The sequence below is a fragment of the Penaeus chinensis genome, chromosome 7 (genome assembly GCF_019202785.1).
Source record: "Penaeus chinensis breed Huanghai No. 1 chromosome 7, ASM1920278v2, whole genome shotgun sequence".
NCBI classification, from domain to species: domain Eukaryota; kingdom Metazoa; phylum Arthropoda; class Malacostraca; order Decapoda; family Penaeidae; genus Penaeus; species Penaeus chinensis.
In genome coordinates this window covers 11,765,345-11,780,344 of record NC_061825.1, presented here as the reverse complement: position 1 = coordinate 11,780,344, position 15,000 = coordinate 11,765,345, and the positions used below count along the sequence as shown (strand labels likewise).

The 15,000-nt window shown below is 34.7% G+C and overlaps 3 protein-coding genes across 3 annotated transcripts; all 3 read left to right on the top strand.

The window, feature by feature from the left end:
• The first annotated feature begins 1,042 nt into the window (after window positions 1-1,042).
• On the top strand, window positions 1,043-1,678 carry LOC125027508 (cuticle protein 19.8-like). The gene is made up of 2 exons (XM_047616588.1): window positions 1,043-1,154; window positions 1,263-1,678. The coding sequence occupies exons 1-2, from the start codon at window positions 1,143-1,145 to the stop codon at window positions 1,602-1,604; spliced, it is 354 nt and encodes a 117-aa protein (XP_047472544.1). The 5' UTR covers window positions 1,043-1,142; the 3' UTR covers window positions 1,605-1,678.
• Window positions 1,679-10,027: 8,349 nt separating this feature from the next.
• LOC125027509 (cuticle protein 19.8-like) lies at window positions 10,028-10,619 on the top strand. The gene is made up of 2 exons (XM_047616589.1): window positions 10,028-10,077; window positions 10,196-10,619. The coding sequence occupies exons 1-2, from the start codon at window positions 10,066-10,068 to the stop codon at window positions 10,535-10,537; spliced, it is 354 nt and encodes a 117-aa protein (XP_047472545.1). The 5' UTR covers window positions 10,028-10,065; the 3' UTR covers window positions 10,538-10,619.
• A 1,073-nt stretch (window positions 10,620-11,692) lies between these two features.
• Window positions 11,693-14,823, top strand: LOC125026856 (cuticle protein 21-like). Its single transcript, XM_047615454.1, has 4 exons — window positions 11,693-11,771; window positions 12,294-12,432; window positions 14,347-14,377; window positions 14,482-14,823. The coding sequence occupies exons 1-4, from the start codon at window positions 11,693-11,695 to the stop codon at window positions 14,821-14,823; spliced, it is 591 nt and encodes a 196-aa protein (XP_047471410.1).
• Window positions 14,824-15,000: the final 177 nt, after the last annotated feature.

Genomic DNA, 15,000 nt, shown 5'->3' with positions numbered 1-15,000 from the left:
CTGACCGCCTTAGAAATACTCTTCTGACGTGCCAGCATTCTGTACATAATTTTCTCTGTCTCAGTCTTGTTCTGTTCTTTACTTCTTCTTGGAAGCAATTACTCATCTGATTAATTGCGCATGATGTGCTTTTTCACATACTTAACACACACACATTCGCGCGTCTATTTATATCTATATACATATACACACATATATATTTATTTATAATTATGTATATATGTGTGCGTGTGTGTAAGTATATGAAAAAACCAGTAACTGCAGGAAGTTGTCAAGAAACAATGAACATTGACGCAGGGCAGGGACGTATGTAGTAAGGGGCACTTGGAAATGCCCCCCCCCCCCCCCCCCACACCCTTGTCCAATACAGATTAATATTCATCTGTCTCTGTTACTTGAACTCAATGTATAAGTATAATATCAATCTATCTATGAAGCTACACACAAACACACACACACACATATATATACATATATATGTTTATGTATATATGTGTATATAAGTTTTTATATACATAGATCTGTGTGTTACTATATACATATGTCTGTCCACACTAAAACATTTTGGATTTATCTCTGCAGCCACCCTCATACTATCCTTGTAGCTATATACGCCGCTGCCGCAAAGCTTTCATAAGTAACCAGACATATTTCTTTTGTCAATACCGTCGATGTCTGTCATATAGGCCGAAGCTACAAAGTTGGTGTACACTTTTTCCCTTTCATGCATATATACAGTATATACATACATAAACCTAAATATATGTATAGAAACATGCACACACACACACACACATATATATATATATATATATATATATATATGTATACTGTATATGTATATTTATGTATGTATGTGTGGGATGTGTCTGTGTTCAGATGTACGTACCTAGATATCAGTATCACTATTCATCTACGTACCTATAGTCATATGTACACACTGTAGCTTTTTGCATGTGTATATACACATTTTCTGTGAGAGTTTAAAGTAGAGTGATGAGTTAGCGAATGCTCATCCCTGAGGCTAGGGTGTCATTGAGCTTCTTTACTGAAGGTCGTGACGTCAGCCCAGAGGGTGGAGCTTGAACTATAAAAAGAGAACGCGGACTTCGATCCGTATCAGTTAATAACTCATCCTCAGTATGTCTCCCAAGGTGGGTCATCCAAGCAAACTTAGTAGAGGTCTGTGAGAAATGGCAATTTTCGCATTTAGCATTTCAAGTCGTCTGCCCCTTCCTAATAGATTCCGTACTATGTTCCAGTTCATCATCTTTGCTGCCCTTGTGGTCGTGGCCCTCGCCCGCCCTGATCAGCCCCCAGCCTATGGCTATGCAGCCCCTACACCTGCTCCTGCACCTGCCAAGTACGACTTCAATTACGCCGTCAAGGACGAGTACTCCGGTAACGACTTCGGCCACCAGGAGGCTCGCGACGGTTATGACACCCAGGGTTCCTACTACGTTCAGCTTCCCGACGGTCGTCTGCAAAAGGTCACCTACACTGTCAACGGCGACTCTGGCTTCGTGGCCGAGGTCAGCTACGAGGGCGAGGCTCAATACCCTGCCGAACAGCCTGCTTACAAACCCGCCCCTTCATATGCTTAGATCGAAAACCTGTTTTGTCTGTGATATTTATGATGTCAATATTTTTAAAGTGTGTAAATAAACCTTCCAGATAATTCCGTTGTTTAATAGAACATAAATATTTCCGATTATTTTACTTATATTTATACATTATATGTGTGTAAATATTGCATGTATAAAATGTACATAATGTGTAGGTGTATATTATATATACATAATATAACGTGTAGATATACATATATGTGTGTGGATGTATTTATGTATTTACAGCTCCTAAACCCACATGCACACATATACAGATAAGGTGAACTGGGGCAACAAGCAAAAATAAGAAAATTACAATAGGACGATTACGCGGGTTTAAAAAAAAGAAAATAAATATAAATGAGGTAAGCGACACAGCCATAATAAGAAAAAAAAAATAAATAAAAAAATAAATAAATAAAAATAAAAACCAATAATCGATGGGATTTCAGGGAATGTGTTTGGATCAATGATGTCTGTACCTTGATTCAATCCCATATCGACAAATGGGCATTGAAATAAAGTGAAATTGCAAAAGAGTAAAAAGAATAAAAGTATGCAGAATAGATGTAGACTGGCAAGAAAAGGAGACAACCGTGAGTTGAGTTTGTCAACACTCGGGGCGTTTGCCCAACTGCAGCTTTGAATCAGATGCTGCACTTTCTCCCACTTCCTCTATAGTAATAAAGTGATGATGGAACTAACGATGACCGTACATTTAATAATAAGACTAAAGATACTAATAATGATTTATGATTAAACGTATGGATGCAGAAACACTATGTAAAAAAAATAATTGACTTGGCAAGAGGGGAGCACAATGGGCCCGTAACTTTTTGTGTAATTAGAGTAACATCTAACAGGAAACGGTTACCACTGACACAAATCATCGGGTCATTGCTAAAACACAAAAGTAAAAGTAAAGTACCCTTCCTGAACAAGATTCTTATCTACCCATTCCAGAAAACAGTCAGGGAGAACAGATACAAATTAATTCCTTTTAGTCTAGACCGGGTTGGTTCGAATCCTTGTCAGGGATGGCATCACATATTTATATAAGTGCGTATTACCCTGCTGCATTTACAAACTAATCCAATATGCAAGGAGAACAACAGAAACGTCACAAATCCTTTCTCTTTGAAAATTCTGGAATCTTAATCCATTTTCCATCACAGTTGCCTCTTGCTAAGGCCCTGAATGCATTCATGGTGCGTATGTGTGCTTTGAGTAGAAGTAAATATTTATAAATATATATGTTTATATATATATAACAAACGTTTGCAGTGTATGTATATAAGTATTTGCACTTATAAACTTACACTGTGTACAGCTATGCATATGTACATTCTTTGAGTGAGTAAACTATGTACATAGATAAATACATGCGTGTGTGTTTGGATATGCAAACACATGAACTATATTTCAAAATGGTAGTCTTACCTTTCTACTTCATATTCTAGTTATTTATTTTCATTTTATATGTAAGCAGATATTTGTATGTATATGTACATAAGTATGTATACACATACATATATACACATGCATATAGCATTTCACTATTTTTTAAAAACTTCTAAAGGAAAGTGAAAATTTATCTTCAATAGAGAGTTCTTATCCATTCTGCTTTTGCAACATACATGAGGTTACGACTAGTTATTGCCACTAATAATAGTAAACAATATACATGTTCATTTAATTCAGAGCTAATGAATAATGATAATAATAAGAGTCAAAAAAAGTAATGAGTGAACGGCCATACAGGGAACATCTCTGAGGTTGTGTTAGACATCCTCCGAAGGCCGTGACGTCATTGCGCAGGGTGGAGCTTAGAGTATATAAAGTGAACGCGTTCTCTCCCAAGGTAGGTTAGCCAAGTTAACTTGCAACTCATCAGAAACAGAATGAAAACAGGGATTTGTATCCCAATAACCGCAGTTATGTTATACTAAATGTAATTTTGAAATATGTTACAGTTCCTCATCATTGCCGCATTTGTGGCCGTGGCCCTCGCCCGCCCTGATCAGGCCCCAGCCTATGGCTATGCAGCCCCTACACCTGCTCCTGCACCTGCTAAGTACGACTTCAACTACGCCGTCAAGGACGAGTACTCCGGTAACGACTTTGGCCACCAGGAGGCTCGCGACGGTTATGACACCCAAGGATCCTATTATGTACAGCTTCCTGACGGTCGTCTGCAGAAAGTCACCTCACCAAACCCACTCTTTTCGTACTACTAGCTACGAGGGGGACTAATACCCTGCCAAAAGCCTCTTAAAACCCCCCCTTCTATGCTTAATCGAAAATCTAGTTCCTTTTAATATTTTTTAAAGGAAACTCTACACTGAAATTTTTTTAAAATAAATAATGAAAAAATAATTGTTTCTTATAACCATGTATAAAAAATCAAATTTATTTAAGGTAAAAAGTATTTTTCTTATATACACTAAGCATCTCATTCCCTCCCTTTTAAAAACATTTTGTCATAGATTTCAAATTAATATAAGCATTCCTACACACCCCACACACACACACACAATAAAACGCGCATATCTATACACCACACATATATTCTCAAAAACAACACTAACTCAACATACACATTTTAAAATTCTTAATTAAAAACACACACCCCACATATATAAAATAAAAATCCAACAACACAATTATATTTATAAAAAATAAATTATTATATATATAATATAAAATATAATTTAAAATATAAAATTATATATATATATATCGAACGACTTTCTTTAACATTTAACTAACTTTAATTAGACTCAAACACGAAATTTAAATAAAAAATTACCAGGATAAAAACATGGAAGTAAACAACGAAAAAACACCCATAAGAATCACCGATGGGATTTCGGAGATTAATTACTTTCCACTGAAGAATGACTTTGCTTTGATTGAACACCATTACTTAAGTTAGCCAGAAACATAGGTCACCAACCGAATATGAATTTTTTCAACCCCCTTTTGCCATTAAACCGATTTTTGGTGCCATTTCTCCCATTTTCCCAGGGAAAATCTTTCCTTGTAATCACCACATATTATTATAATATTGAAAGTGGAAACTAATAAAAAAATAATAATATCGAAAATGAAATAAATAAAATAAATTACGAATAAATCAGGCAAGCAAGGGGGGACGAAAATCACAAAACGCCTTTTTACTAATTTTATTTTAGGGGAACGGGGTTTAATATACCGGGGAAATGCCACACATCTAAATACTTCGTTCAATAACCCCCACCCTGTTAAAAAACTTTTCCTTTATTGACAAACAAAAAAAAAAAAAAAAACGTCAAAACGTTTTTTTTTTATCCCTTTCTTTGCAAACGACTAAACGCGGGTCTTTCAAAAAGACCTTCCACAGGGGCTTTTTTATGGAATGGGGACAACTTTATACACATAAACCCTCCACCCCCTGAAGCCCCTTTTTAAGGGATTATTTTGTAAATTTTATTTAATTTCATAAATTCTTTAAAAGAATTTTAAAAAAAAAAAAGTAAAAACAAAGAATAAAACAAAACCAAAACTTAAAAAAAAAAAAATCGAACCCTCAATTTTAATTTTTCAAAAATTAAATACACAAACCATCCCAACTGGGCCCATTTAAAAAATAATAATACTTATCTCTCTCCCCTCCGACACTCAATAAAAAAACCCTAAAGGGGGGTCATAATGGGGGCCCCCTGAACCATGCTAAAACGACCAACCAAAAGATCGACGGGAAGGGTCTTTTTTATATAAATTTAGGCCCCCCCCCCGTAAAAAAAGCAATATAAAATAAAATACAGTAAAATCAAATGCTCGATTAAATCCCACAGGGGGCGCCACATTTTTATAAAAATTGAGGCCGTAAAAAAAGCTAATGATAAAGATAAAAATACATAAAATCAAAATGCTCAGGGGTTTAAATCCCCACAGGAGCCCAATACCCCACAATGGGGCACCAATGCTAATTCCCCAAGAGCACCTATCAAACTCCCGTAACAACACAGTCCACTACACTTTTTCTTTAAAGCTCTGTAATCTTTAAATTTAATTTTTCACAGTGCCCCATACCCCTACTAATTAATGGGGGGGGGATTTTACATTGGACAAAAAAAATCTAAATTTTCTAAAATTTTATCTAATTTTAAAATTTCAACATTATTAACTTTTATTTTTTATAATTTTATCATTTTTTTTTCCTTATAAAAACTATTATTAATAGATTTTAAACATTTTAAAGGTTAAATTTTAATCTCACAAATATTCCCCCTAAACCTTTCAGCCGGCAGATAATTTTAAATAGTAAATCAATCTTTCTAAAATCATGTATACACACGTGTTTTTTTTTTTTTTTTTTTTTTTTTAGTGAATAAATTTGTGTATTACACAAAAGAATCTGCATTGCTATGTTAAAGCTTCAATATCTGAACATAATGTTGTTGTTGTATTTTATGTCTGTATGCATTTAATCATTATATTGTAGATGGACTGTTTGTTATTATTTCAATGTCTTGCAGGTTGAATATTTTTTTTGTGGTATGCAGCCTTGTGTATAATTCCCAGTTGTACCGAGTGATCCGGATGTCTTCATGATACAGATCTTACTAGTTTCTTCAGCGAGACAAATATTTCTAACAGAATTTAATTATGCATATTTATGCAGTAATTTAATACTTTCAAGCATGGTATTCATACTTTGATTTTTAAACATTTTAAAGAGTTTGAAATTTTAATCTCACGAAATATTCGCCGCTAATGACCTTAGCTATTGACGCGGCAGATAATTTTAAATAGTAAATCAATCTTTCTAAAATCATGTATACACACGTGTTTTTTTTTTTTTTTAGTGAATAAATTTGTGTATTACACAAAAGAATCTGCATTGCTATGTTAAAGCTTCAATATCTGAACATAATGTTGTTGTTGTATTTTATGTCTGTATGCATTTAATCATTATATTGTAGATGGACTGTTTGTTATTATTTCAATGTCTTGCAGGTTGAATATTTTTTTTGTGGTATGCAGCCTTGTGTATAATTCCCAGTTGTACCGAGTGATCCGGATGTCTTCATGATACAGATCTTACTAGTTTCTTCAGCGAGACAAATATTTCTAACAGAATTTAATTATGCATATTTATGCAGTAATTTAATACTTTCAAGCATGGTATTCATACTTTGATTTTTAAACATTTTAAAGAGTTTGAAATTTTAATCTCACGAAATATTCGCCGCTAATGACCTTAGCTATTGACGCGGCAGATAATTTTAAATAGTAAATCAATCTTTCTAAAATCATGTATACACACGTGTTTTTTTTTTTTTTTAGTGAATAAATTTGTGTATTACACAAAAGAATCTGCATTGCTATGTTAAAGCTTCAATATCTGAACATAATGTTGTTGTTGTATTTTATGTCTGTATGCATTTAATCATTATATTGTAGATGGACTGTTTGTTATTATTTCAATGTCTTGCAGGTTGAATATTTTTTTTGTGGTATGCAGCCTTGTGTATAATTCCCAGTTGTACCGAGTGATCCGGATGTCTTCATGATACAGATCTTACTAGTTTCTTCAGCGAGACAAATATTTCTAACAGAATTTAATTATGCATATTTATGCAGTAATTTAATACTTTCAAGCATGGTATTCATACTTTGATTTTTTATTTTTAAAGAAATTGCTACGGGAAAACAATTTCATGACTTGCATAGTTTAATACATAATAAGCGGATTGAGTCAAATCTACTTCTTTTTATAATGATTTTGTTATAAAAAGCAGCTACTGTCATTACTAATAATGAAAATGGATAAAATATTGTTATAAATTAAATTCCTATTTGATAGATTAAAAAAAAAAAAAAAAAAAAAAACAAATTTTTTTTGAGGTGTAAGAGATGTAAACATGCTCTGTATATACAATGAAACATCTCAACTTTACTCTATATAAACGGATTATTTACATAGACTAAATGTATATGAATGTATGTGCCTACAAACATATATAAACACGCATATGCATAATCACATATATATATATACATACATAAACATTTATACATACATACATGCGCGCGCGCACACACACACACACATATATGTATATATATAAATACATAGACATGCACACGTTAATATACATATATAAGAGTACAAAGACATGCACATATATTAATATATATAATAGATAGAATATATATATCGAAACTAGATATACTTGTGATATATCTATATATTCATATATATGTTTAAACGAACACAAAATTGAGAATAGAAGGATTACCTGCGTTGAAAAGCAGGTGGGGTAAGGCAAACGACACATAAAAAAAAAAAAAAAAAAAAAAAAAAAAAATAACCAATGGGGTTTCGGACATGAATTACTTTTTATTGAACGATGGCTTTTCCTTGATTGAACCCCATTGCCAAAGTTATGCCAGGAAACAAAATTAATACAACTGAGCAGAATAAAAAACACTTGGGGCTTTTGCTCAACTAGAGCTATGAGACTTTTGCTGCACTTTCCCTGGTATAAGTATCTCACCTTAGTAGGTGTCACCACATATTAATAGTAGTGATGATATAATGGTGGTGAAGCTAATATCGATTATGATATATGTCTATACACATGAATACAAACACTGAATGTAAGATTTTTTGGCGTAGCTAGGAGGGGGGGGGGGGAGAGAATAGGCACAAAATTATTTTTATTTATTTATTTGTAGGGAACAGTTTACCACTGACGCATATTGTATGAAGTAAAAATTTAAAAATGTAGTATCCTGATCACGATTCTTATCTACCCATTCCTGATAACAGCCAAATAGAAATTAAACCATATTTGTCTAGAGCGAATGGGTTTTAATACTGGTCAGAGGTGTTACACACCTATATAATTGCGTATCGCATGATACCACCCTGTAAATATAAACTATTCTGTTCTGTGAAGCGACTGGAAGAAGGGTCACAAGTTCTCTCTCTTTGAACGCTCTGGAATAATAAACTATTTTATCACAGGTGCCCCTTTTCCCCCTGAAAAAATGTATTGGGGGATGAGTGTGCCACAGGTCTTGTAATATGTGTTTATTGCACACAGCAAATAATAGGTATTTGGGAAAAAAAAAAAAATGAAAATTATTAATGCAAACAGAAAATTAATTTTGTTTGGAAAGAATTGAAAAAAGGTGGATTTCTGTTTTGCAGTATCCCCGCAAAGTATTGTGGGTACGCCTTTGTTTTTGAGCCATGTGTTTGGCGGAGGTCATGAGGGATTCACGTATGACTTTTCCAGAATTATAGTGTGATATATCTGAGCAGGCTTTGGGAGTATGTAACATTTCATGATATTGTTCTACATTTATGTTATAATAGCTGAAATGGTTAAACATCATATAATGAATGATAAAGATGATCACGAATGATGGAATTTTCTAGTGAAAGTTGATGTTTGTTTTAGGGATTTGTCGTGAGTTCATGTCACGAGGACTTGCTTGTCTACAAGAACAGACCTTTGGGGTTTGTTGTGATTATAATGAAGATTTAATTGTATACAATAACTGGGATGCCTGATGGTGTAAGTCAAAACATTTTTCTATCTGATTCAAAATGACTCGAAGTCTTTTGTTGCTTTCTCAGTGAATAAATTTGTGTATTACACAAAAGAATCTGCATTGCTATGTTAAAGCTTCAATATCTGAAGATAATGTTGTTGTTGTATTTTATGTCTGTATGCATTTAATCATTATATTGTAGATGGACTGTTTGTTATTATTTCAATGTCTTGCAGGTTGAATATTTTTTTTTTGTGGTATGCAGCCTTGTGTATAATTCCCAGTTGTACCGAGTGATCCGGATGTCTTCATGATACAGATCTTACTAGTTTCTTCAGCGAGACAAATATTTCTAACAGAATTTAATTATGCATATTTATGCAGTATTCTTATACTTTTCAAGCACAATATTTATATTGTGATTTTTAATATAATATTTATTCATTTTTCATATAAATTCTTTCTTTATTGATAGATTTTCAAACGTTAAACATTTCTATCCCACAAGCTATTAGCCGCTGATGACCTTAGCAGTTGACCCGGCAGATAACTTTAAATAATTTATTCTTCTAAAATCTTGTATACACTTTGTGTTCTACGTATACATTAATATATGCGTGTATAAAAGTAATTTGTCTTTGTTCTTAGGACTATAAAAATCAGCTACTGTTCCTACTTATACGAATAATGAAATGGATAACATTTGTTTATATATTTAATTCAGATATTATAAAAAAAAAAAAAAAAAAAAAAAGGCAAATGATGAGTGAAAGGCCACACATGAAACATCCCTGAGGTTGTGTTAGACATCCTCTGAAGGCTGTGACGTCATTGCGTAGGGTGGAGCTTAGAGTATATAAAGTGAACGCGTTCTCCGATCTCCATCAGATAGAAGCTTATCCTCAACATGTCTCCCAAGGTAAGTCAGCCAAGTTAACTTGCAACTCATTAGAAACGGAATGGAAACAAGGCTTTATATCTCGATAACCGTATCCACACACATATGTAAATCTATGTAATTTTGAAATATGTTCCAGTTCATCATCATTGCCGCCCTTGTGGCTGTGGCCCTCGCCCGTCCTGATCAGGCCCCAGCCTATGGCTATGCAGCCCCTACACCGGCTCCTGCACCTGCCAAGTACGACTTCAATTACGCTGTCAAGGACGAGTACTCCGGTAACGACTTCGGCCACCAGGAGGGTCGCGACGGTTATGACACGCAAGGCTCCTACTACGTTCAGCTTCCTGACGGTCGTCTGCAGAAGGTCACTTACACTGTCAACGGCGACTCTGGTTTCGTGGCCGAAGTCAGCTACGAGGGTGAGGCTCAATACCCTGCCGAACAGCCTGCTTACAAGCCCGCCCCTTCATATGCTTAGATCGAAAATCTTGCTCGGCTGTGATAGTATTTAATAAGGATACCCTCTATACTGTATATTTGTAAATAAATCAAGAAAATCACTTTTGTTCGTTAATAGAACATGGAAGACAGAAAAAAACAAATTACATATTTGAGATGAGAGATGTATGCATAGTCTGCATATACATTGAAACATCTAATTTCCACTACCACATATAAAATAATGATATACATAGATTAAAATGGATATGAAAATATGTGCCTGCAGACATACAACTACGTATATACACACCTACACACACACACACACACACATATGTATTTATACAAACATACATGCATCCATCTTTCCCTCTATTTAGGAGCAAACCCTCTGCATTTTCTCCAAGAGGTGAAGTACTTGGGTCTAATTTTTGACTCAAGGCATAAAAAGTGCATCAGTGTTGAACATATATATATTTCTAATACATGATTTCATAATAGGTTCCTATTCATCATCATTGCCGCCCTTGCTGCTATAGTTCTTGCCCGCCCTGATCAAGCTCCAGCCTATGGGTATGATGCTCCTGCACCTGCCAATTACGACTTTAACTACGCCGTGAAGGACGACTATTCTGGTAACGATTTCGGCTCGCGACGGTTACGACACCCAAGGGTTCTACTACGTGCAGCTTCCCGACGGTCGTCTACAGAAGGTCACCTACACTGTCAACGGCGACTCCGGCTTCGTGGCTAAAGTCAGCTACGAGGGCGAGGCTGAATACCCTGCCGAACGGCCTGCTTACAAGCCCGCTGCTTCGCACGCTTAGATCGAAAACCTATTCTGTCTGTAATATTTATTACGCCTACTCTTTCAACGTTTCTAAATTAATCCTTCATATATATCTGTTGTTTAGTAAAACGTATATTTCAATTATGTTTTGATACAAATACATTCACACATTGACACGAGCACAATCACACGCATTTATATATGTACATATACAAACAGATATAAAACAATATATATATATACATATAAAATTGGACGTATATATACATGTGTTATATACTTTTGTATAAATATATAAGCATACATATAAACATGTGTGGACAAGGTGTATTGTACTGAGGCACCAAACAAGAAATTTAGAAAAGAATGTCTTTGCCTTGATTCAACCCTATTGCTTGAATTATGTCGGGAAACAAAGAAAAAAAGAATGACAAGAACAGTAGGGAAAAACTAACGGTGGGACGTTTAGTGTCACATAATCGTGTGGTGAGTTTGTCAGCACTCGGGGCTTTTGCCCAATTACAGCTTTGAGTCGGTTGCTGTAATTTCTCCCACTTTCCCTGAGAATATTGATCTCACCTTAGTAGGGATTACCACATATTAATAGTAATAATAAGGGTAAAACTAATGATAAATATGATAATATCGATAATGATATGTATTATCGATATATATATATATATATATATATATATATATATATATATATATATATGAATTATTGGCGTAACTAGGAGGGCGCAGAATGGGCACACACCCTTTTTCTATAATTGACTTGTTTTATAGGGAATAGTTTTTTACTGATGCGTATCATCGATTCATCGGTAAAACACAACACTAAAAATAGTATAGTATCCTCCCTTACCAAGATTCTAAACTACCCATTCCAGACTGTAGCCAAACAGGTAATTTAAACCATTCTTGTCTAGATCGAGTGGGATCGAATATTGATTGGTTAGGGAAGCTGTCACACTCTATATTTGCGTATCCCATGATTCTTCAGTGTACCTCTTACCTTGCAACAACACTACAACGCGGATCTTGCAGAGCATGGCCTTCGAACAGGGGCTGTTCTATGGAATGGTAGCAAGGCGTGTAATACAGCACAAACCGCTCGTCGCGACCCTGAAGCCTTTTCATAAGTAGGTAAAAGGTTTTCTTTTGTATTTATAACTTAATTTTCCATTTCTTTCAGTTAATATTGTTCATTTTACCTGTTTATTATATATACTGAAATGTCCATACTTCTTTCTTTAAAAGCAATTAAAAAGAAATAACAAATAAAAAGTAAAAGAACGAAACTAGGGAGAAAACGAAACCACAACATTAAAAGGAAAACATGAGATCCTTCAGTTTGTATATGCTCGAAATTTACAATACACATAACACATAACTGGCCTCTTGTAAAAAATGAAAATATACTCATCTCTCTCTCTCGTAGACTTAAGAAAACAACATCAAGGAGGCGTCCAGTGACGGCGAGAACCACTACTGATCAGACGAGCACAACAACCCAATAGAGAGTTCGGCGGCAAGACACTTGTTTTTATATCCTCACTTGTCTTGTCGTAAGAATGTGTTTTTTTTATATAAAATAAATAAAAATAAAAGTCTAACTTATTTGATCATCAATACATTCGCCCCGAATTTACGTTCTGTCCCCTGTATTTTTTGTGCTCAGCCGGCAAGGAGTCTATCAGTAGCCCTTGTGACCGATCCTGATTTCCCCATTCCTTGAATTGGCGGGAAAATGTTTTTCTTTTTAATACAGTTGACATCGATACGGTTATTACTGTTATTGATGTTATGATTATTAAATTGTTATTAAAATCTTGGTAGCATTTAAAACAATGAAATAATGCTAAAGACCCTTTCCAAAAGTCGAGGAAAAGGGTAAACAGGTGAGATACGTAAGACTAATAACCAACTCCTTGGTGACTAAGCACAAGTAGAGCCATCTATGTGTAATAACAATAAATGAACTTGTATTACACTGAGCATGACATGTATTCTTGGTTCAAAGAAATTAAAAATCAAAACTTGAAGATGGTGCTGAGCAAGTGATGTTGCTGTCAAGAAGGGGGGCTTCGCCTAGTCTGGACTCGATCACAATACCATCCTGTAAATATAAACTATTCCGTTACGTGAGACAACTGGAAGAAGCATCACCAATCCTCTCTGTACGGTCTGTAAGCCTTTGTTCATGGGACTTATTATGTTTATCTTTGAATGTTCATACAGATATAAAACACACGCACATATTTATATGCCTGTGTATATGTACGTATATGTGTATGCACATATGATTATACATACATGTTTACACACGTATCAGATGTAGGCAAATATATTATATCTATTATATATATATATATATATATAATGTTTATATATAAACATTAGCAATGTATTTTATGCTCATAAACATGGGATGTGCATAACTACGTATGTGAAATAAGTCTTCGTTTGCATAAATCACATATTTTTTTTAGTGGCGTGAGTAAAAAAAAAAAAAAAAAGAAAAGAAAAAAAAATATATATAAAAAGAATATATACATACATAAATACATGCGTAAATGTGTATAGATATACACGCATAGCACGTCTGTTTTGAAATTATCGTCGTTTCAACTACTGTTTTCTTTCATTTTATACTTGTGTATGTGTACTTTTGTACGTAAACAAATAAAACAAATGGATAAATATGAAGTTTCCTCAAGAAATTGTTACGGGAAAATATAATACTGACTTCTATAGTTTGATACGTAAGAACAGCAAATAGAGTGAAATGTATTTTTTTTTTTTATTAAGCCTTTGCAACATACATGAGATTGCACTACTGTTACTATAAATAACAATGAAAAATAAACGCAAGTAAGACATTCATATATTTAATGTAGATTTGATGAATATAATGGAAGAAGTGAGTGATTAGTGAACGGGTATACGGTAGACATCCCTGAGGTTCTGTTAGGCATTCTCTGAAGGCCGTAACCACATTGCATAGAGTGGAGCTTAGAGTATATAAAGTGAATGCGTTCTTTGATCTCCATTAGTTGGAAGCTCATCCTCAACATGTCTCCCAAGGTGAGCCAGGTTCACTTGTAGCTCATCAGCAACAGAATAGAAAGACCTTATATACCGACAGCCGTAGTTATAAATTTTAAATGTAATTTTTAAATATTTTTCAGTTTATCATCATTGGCGCACTTGTGGCCGTAGCTCTTGCCCGCCCTGATCAGCCCCCAGCCTATGGCTATGCAGCCACTACACCTGCTTTTGCACCTGCCAAGTACGACTTCAATTACGCTGTCAAGGACGAGTACTCCGGTAACGACTTCGACCACCAGGAAGCCCGCGACGGCGATAACACTCAGGGTTCTTACTACGTTCAGCTTCCCGACGGTCGTCTGCAGAAGGTCACCTACACTGTTAACGGTGACTCTGGCTTCGTGGCCGACGTCAGCTACGAGGGCGAGGCTCAATACCCTGCCGAACAGCCTGCTTACAAGCACGCCCCTTCAGATGTTTAGATGTAAGGCCTAATATGGTTGTACGTGATATTTATAAATACTGCCTTCTATGCATAAAGTTTGTAAATAAATCTTACAAATAGTACTTTCGTAGCTTAGTTGAACCTTAAAGCATCTTTTTCAACTTCACCTGTACTTGGTAGGTTCATCGAAGTTCTATGGGGAAAAAAAAAAAAA

Coding starts and splice junctions, on each gene's coding strand:
- LOC125026856 (XM_047615454.1), top strand. CDS start 11,693: ATGTCGGGAAACAAAGAAAAAAAGAATGACAAGAACAGTAGGGAAAAA. Junction 12,433..14,346: donor ACCCTGAAGCCTTTTCATAA/GTAGGTAAAAGG, acceptor GATCTCCATTAG/TTGGAAGCTCATCCTCAACA. Junction 14,378..14,481: donor TCCTCAACATGTCTCCCAAG/GTGAGCCAGGTT, acceptor AATATTTTTCAG/TTTATCATCATTGGCGCACT.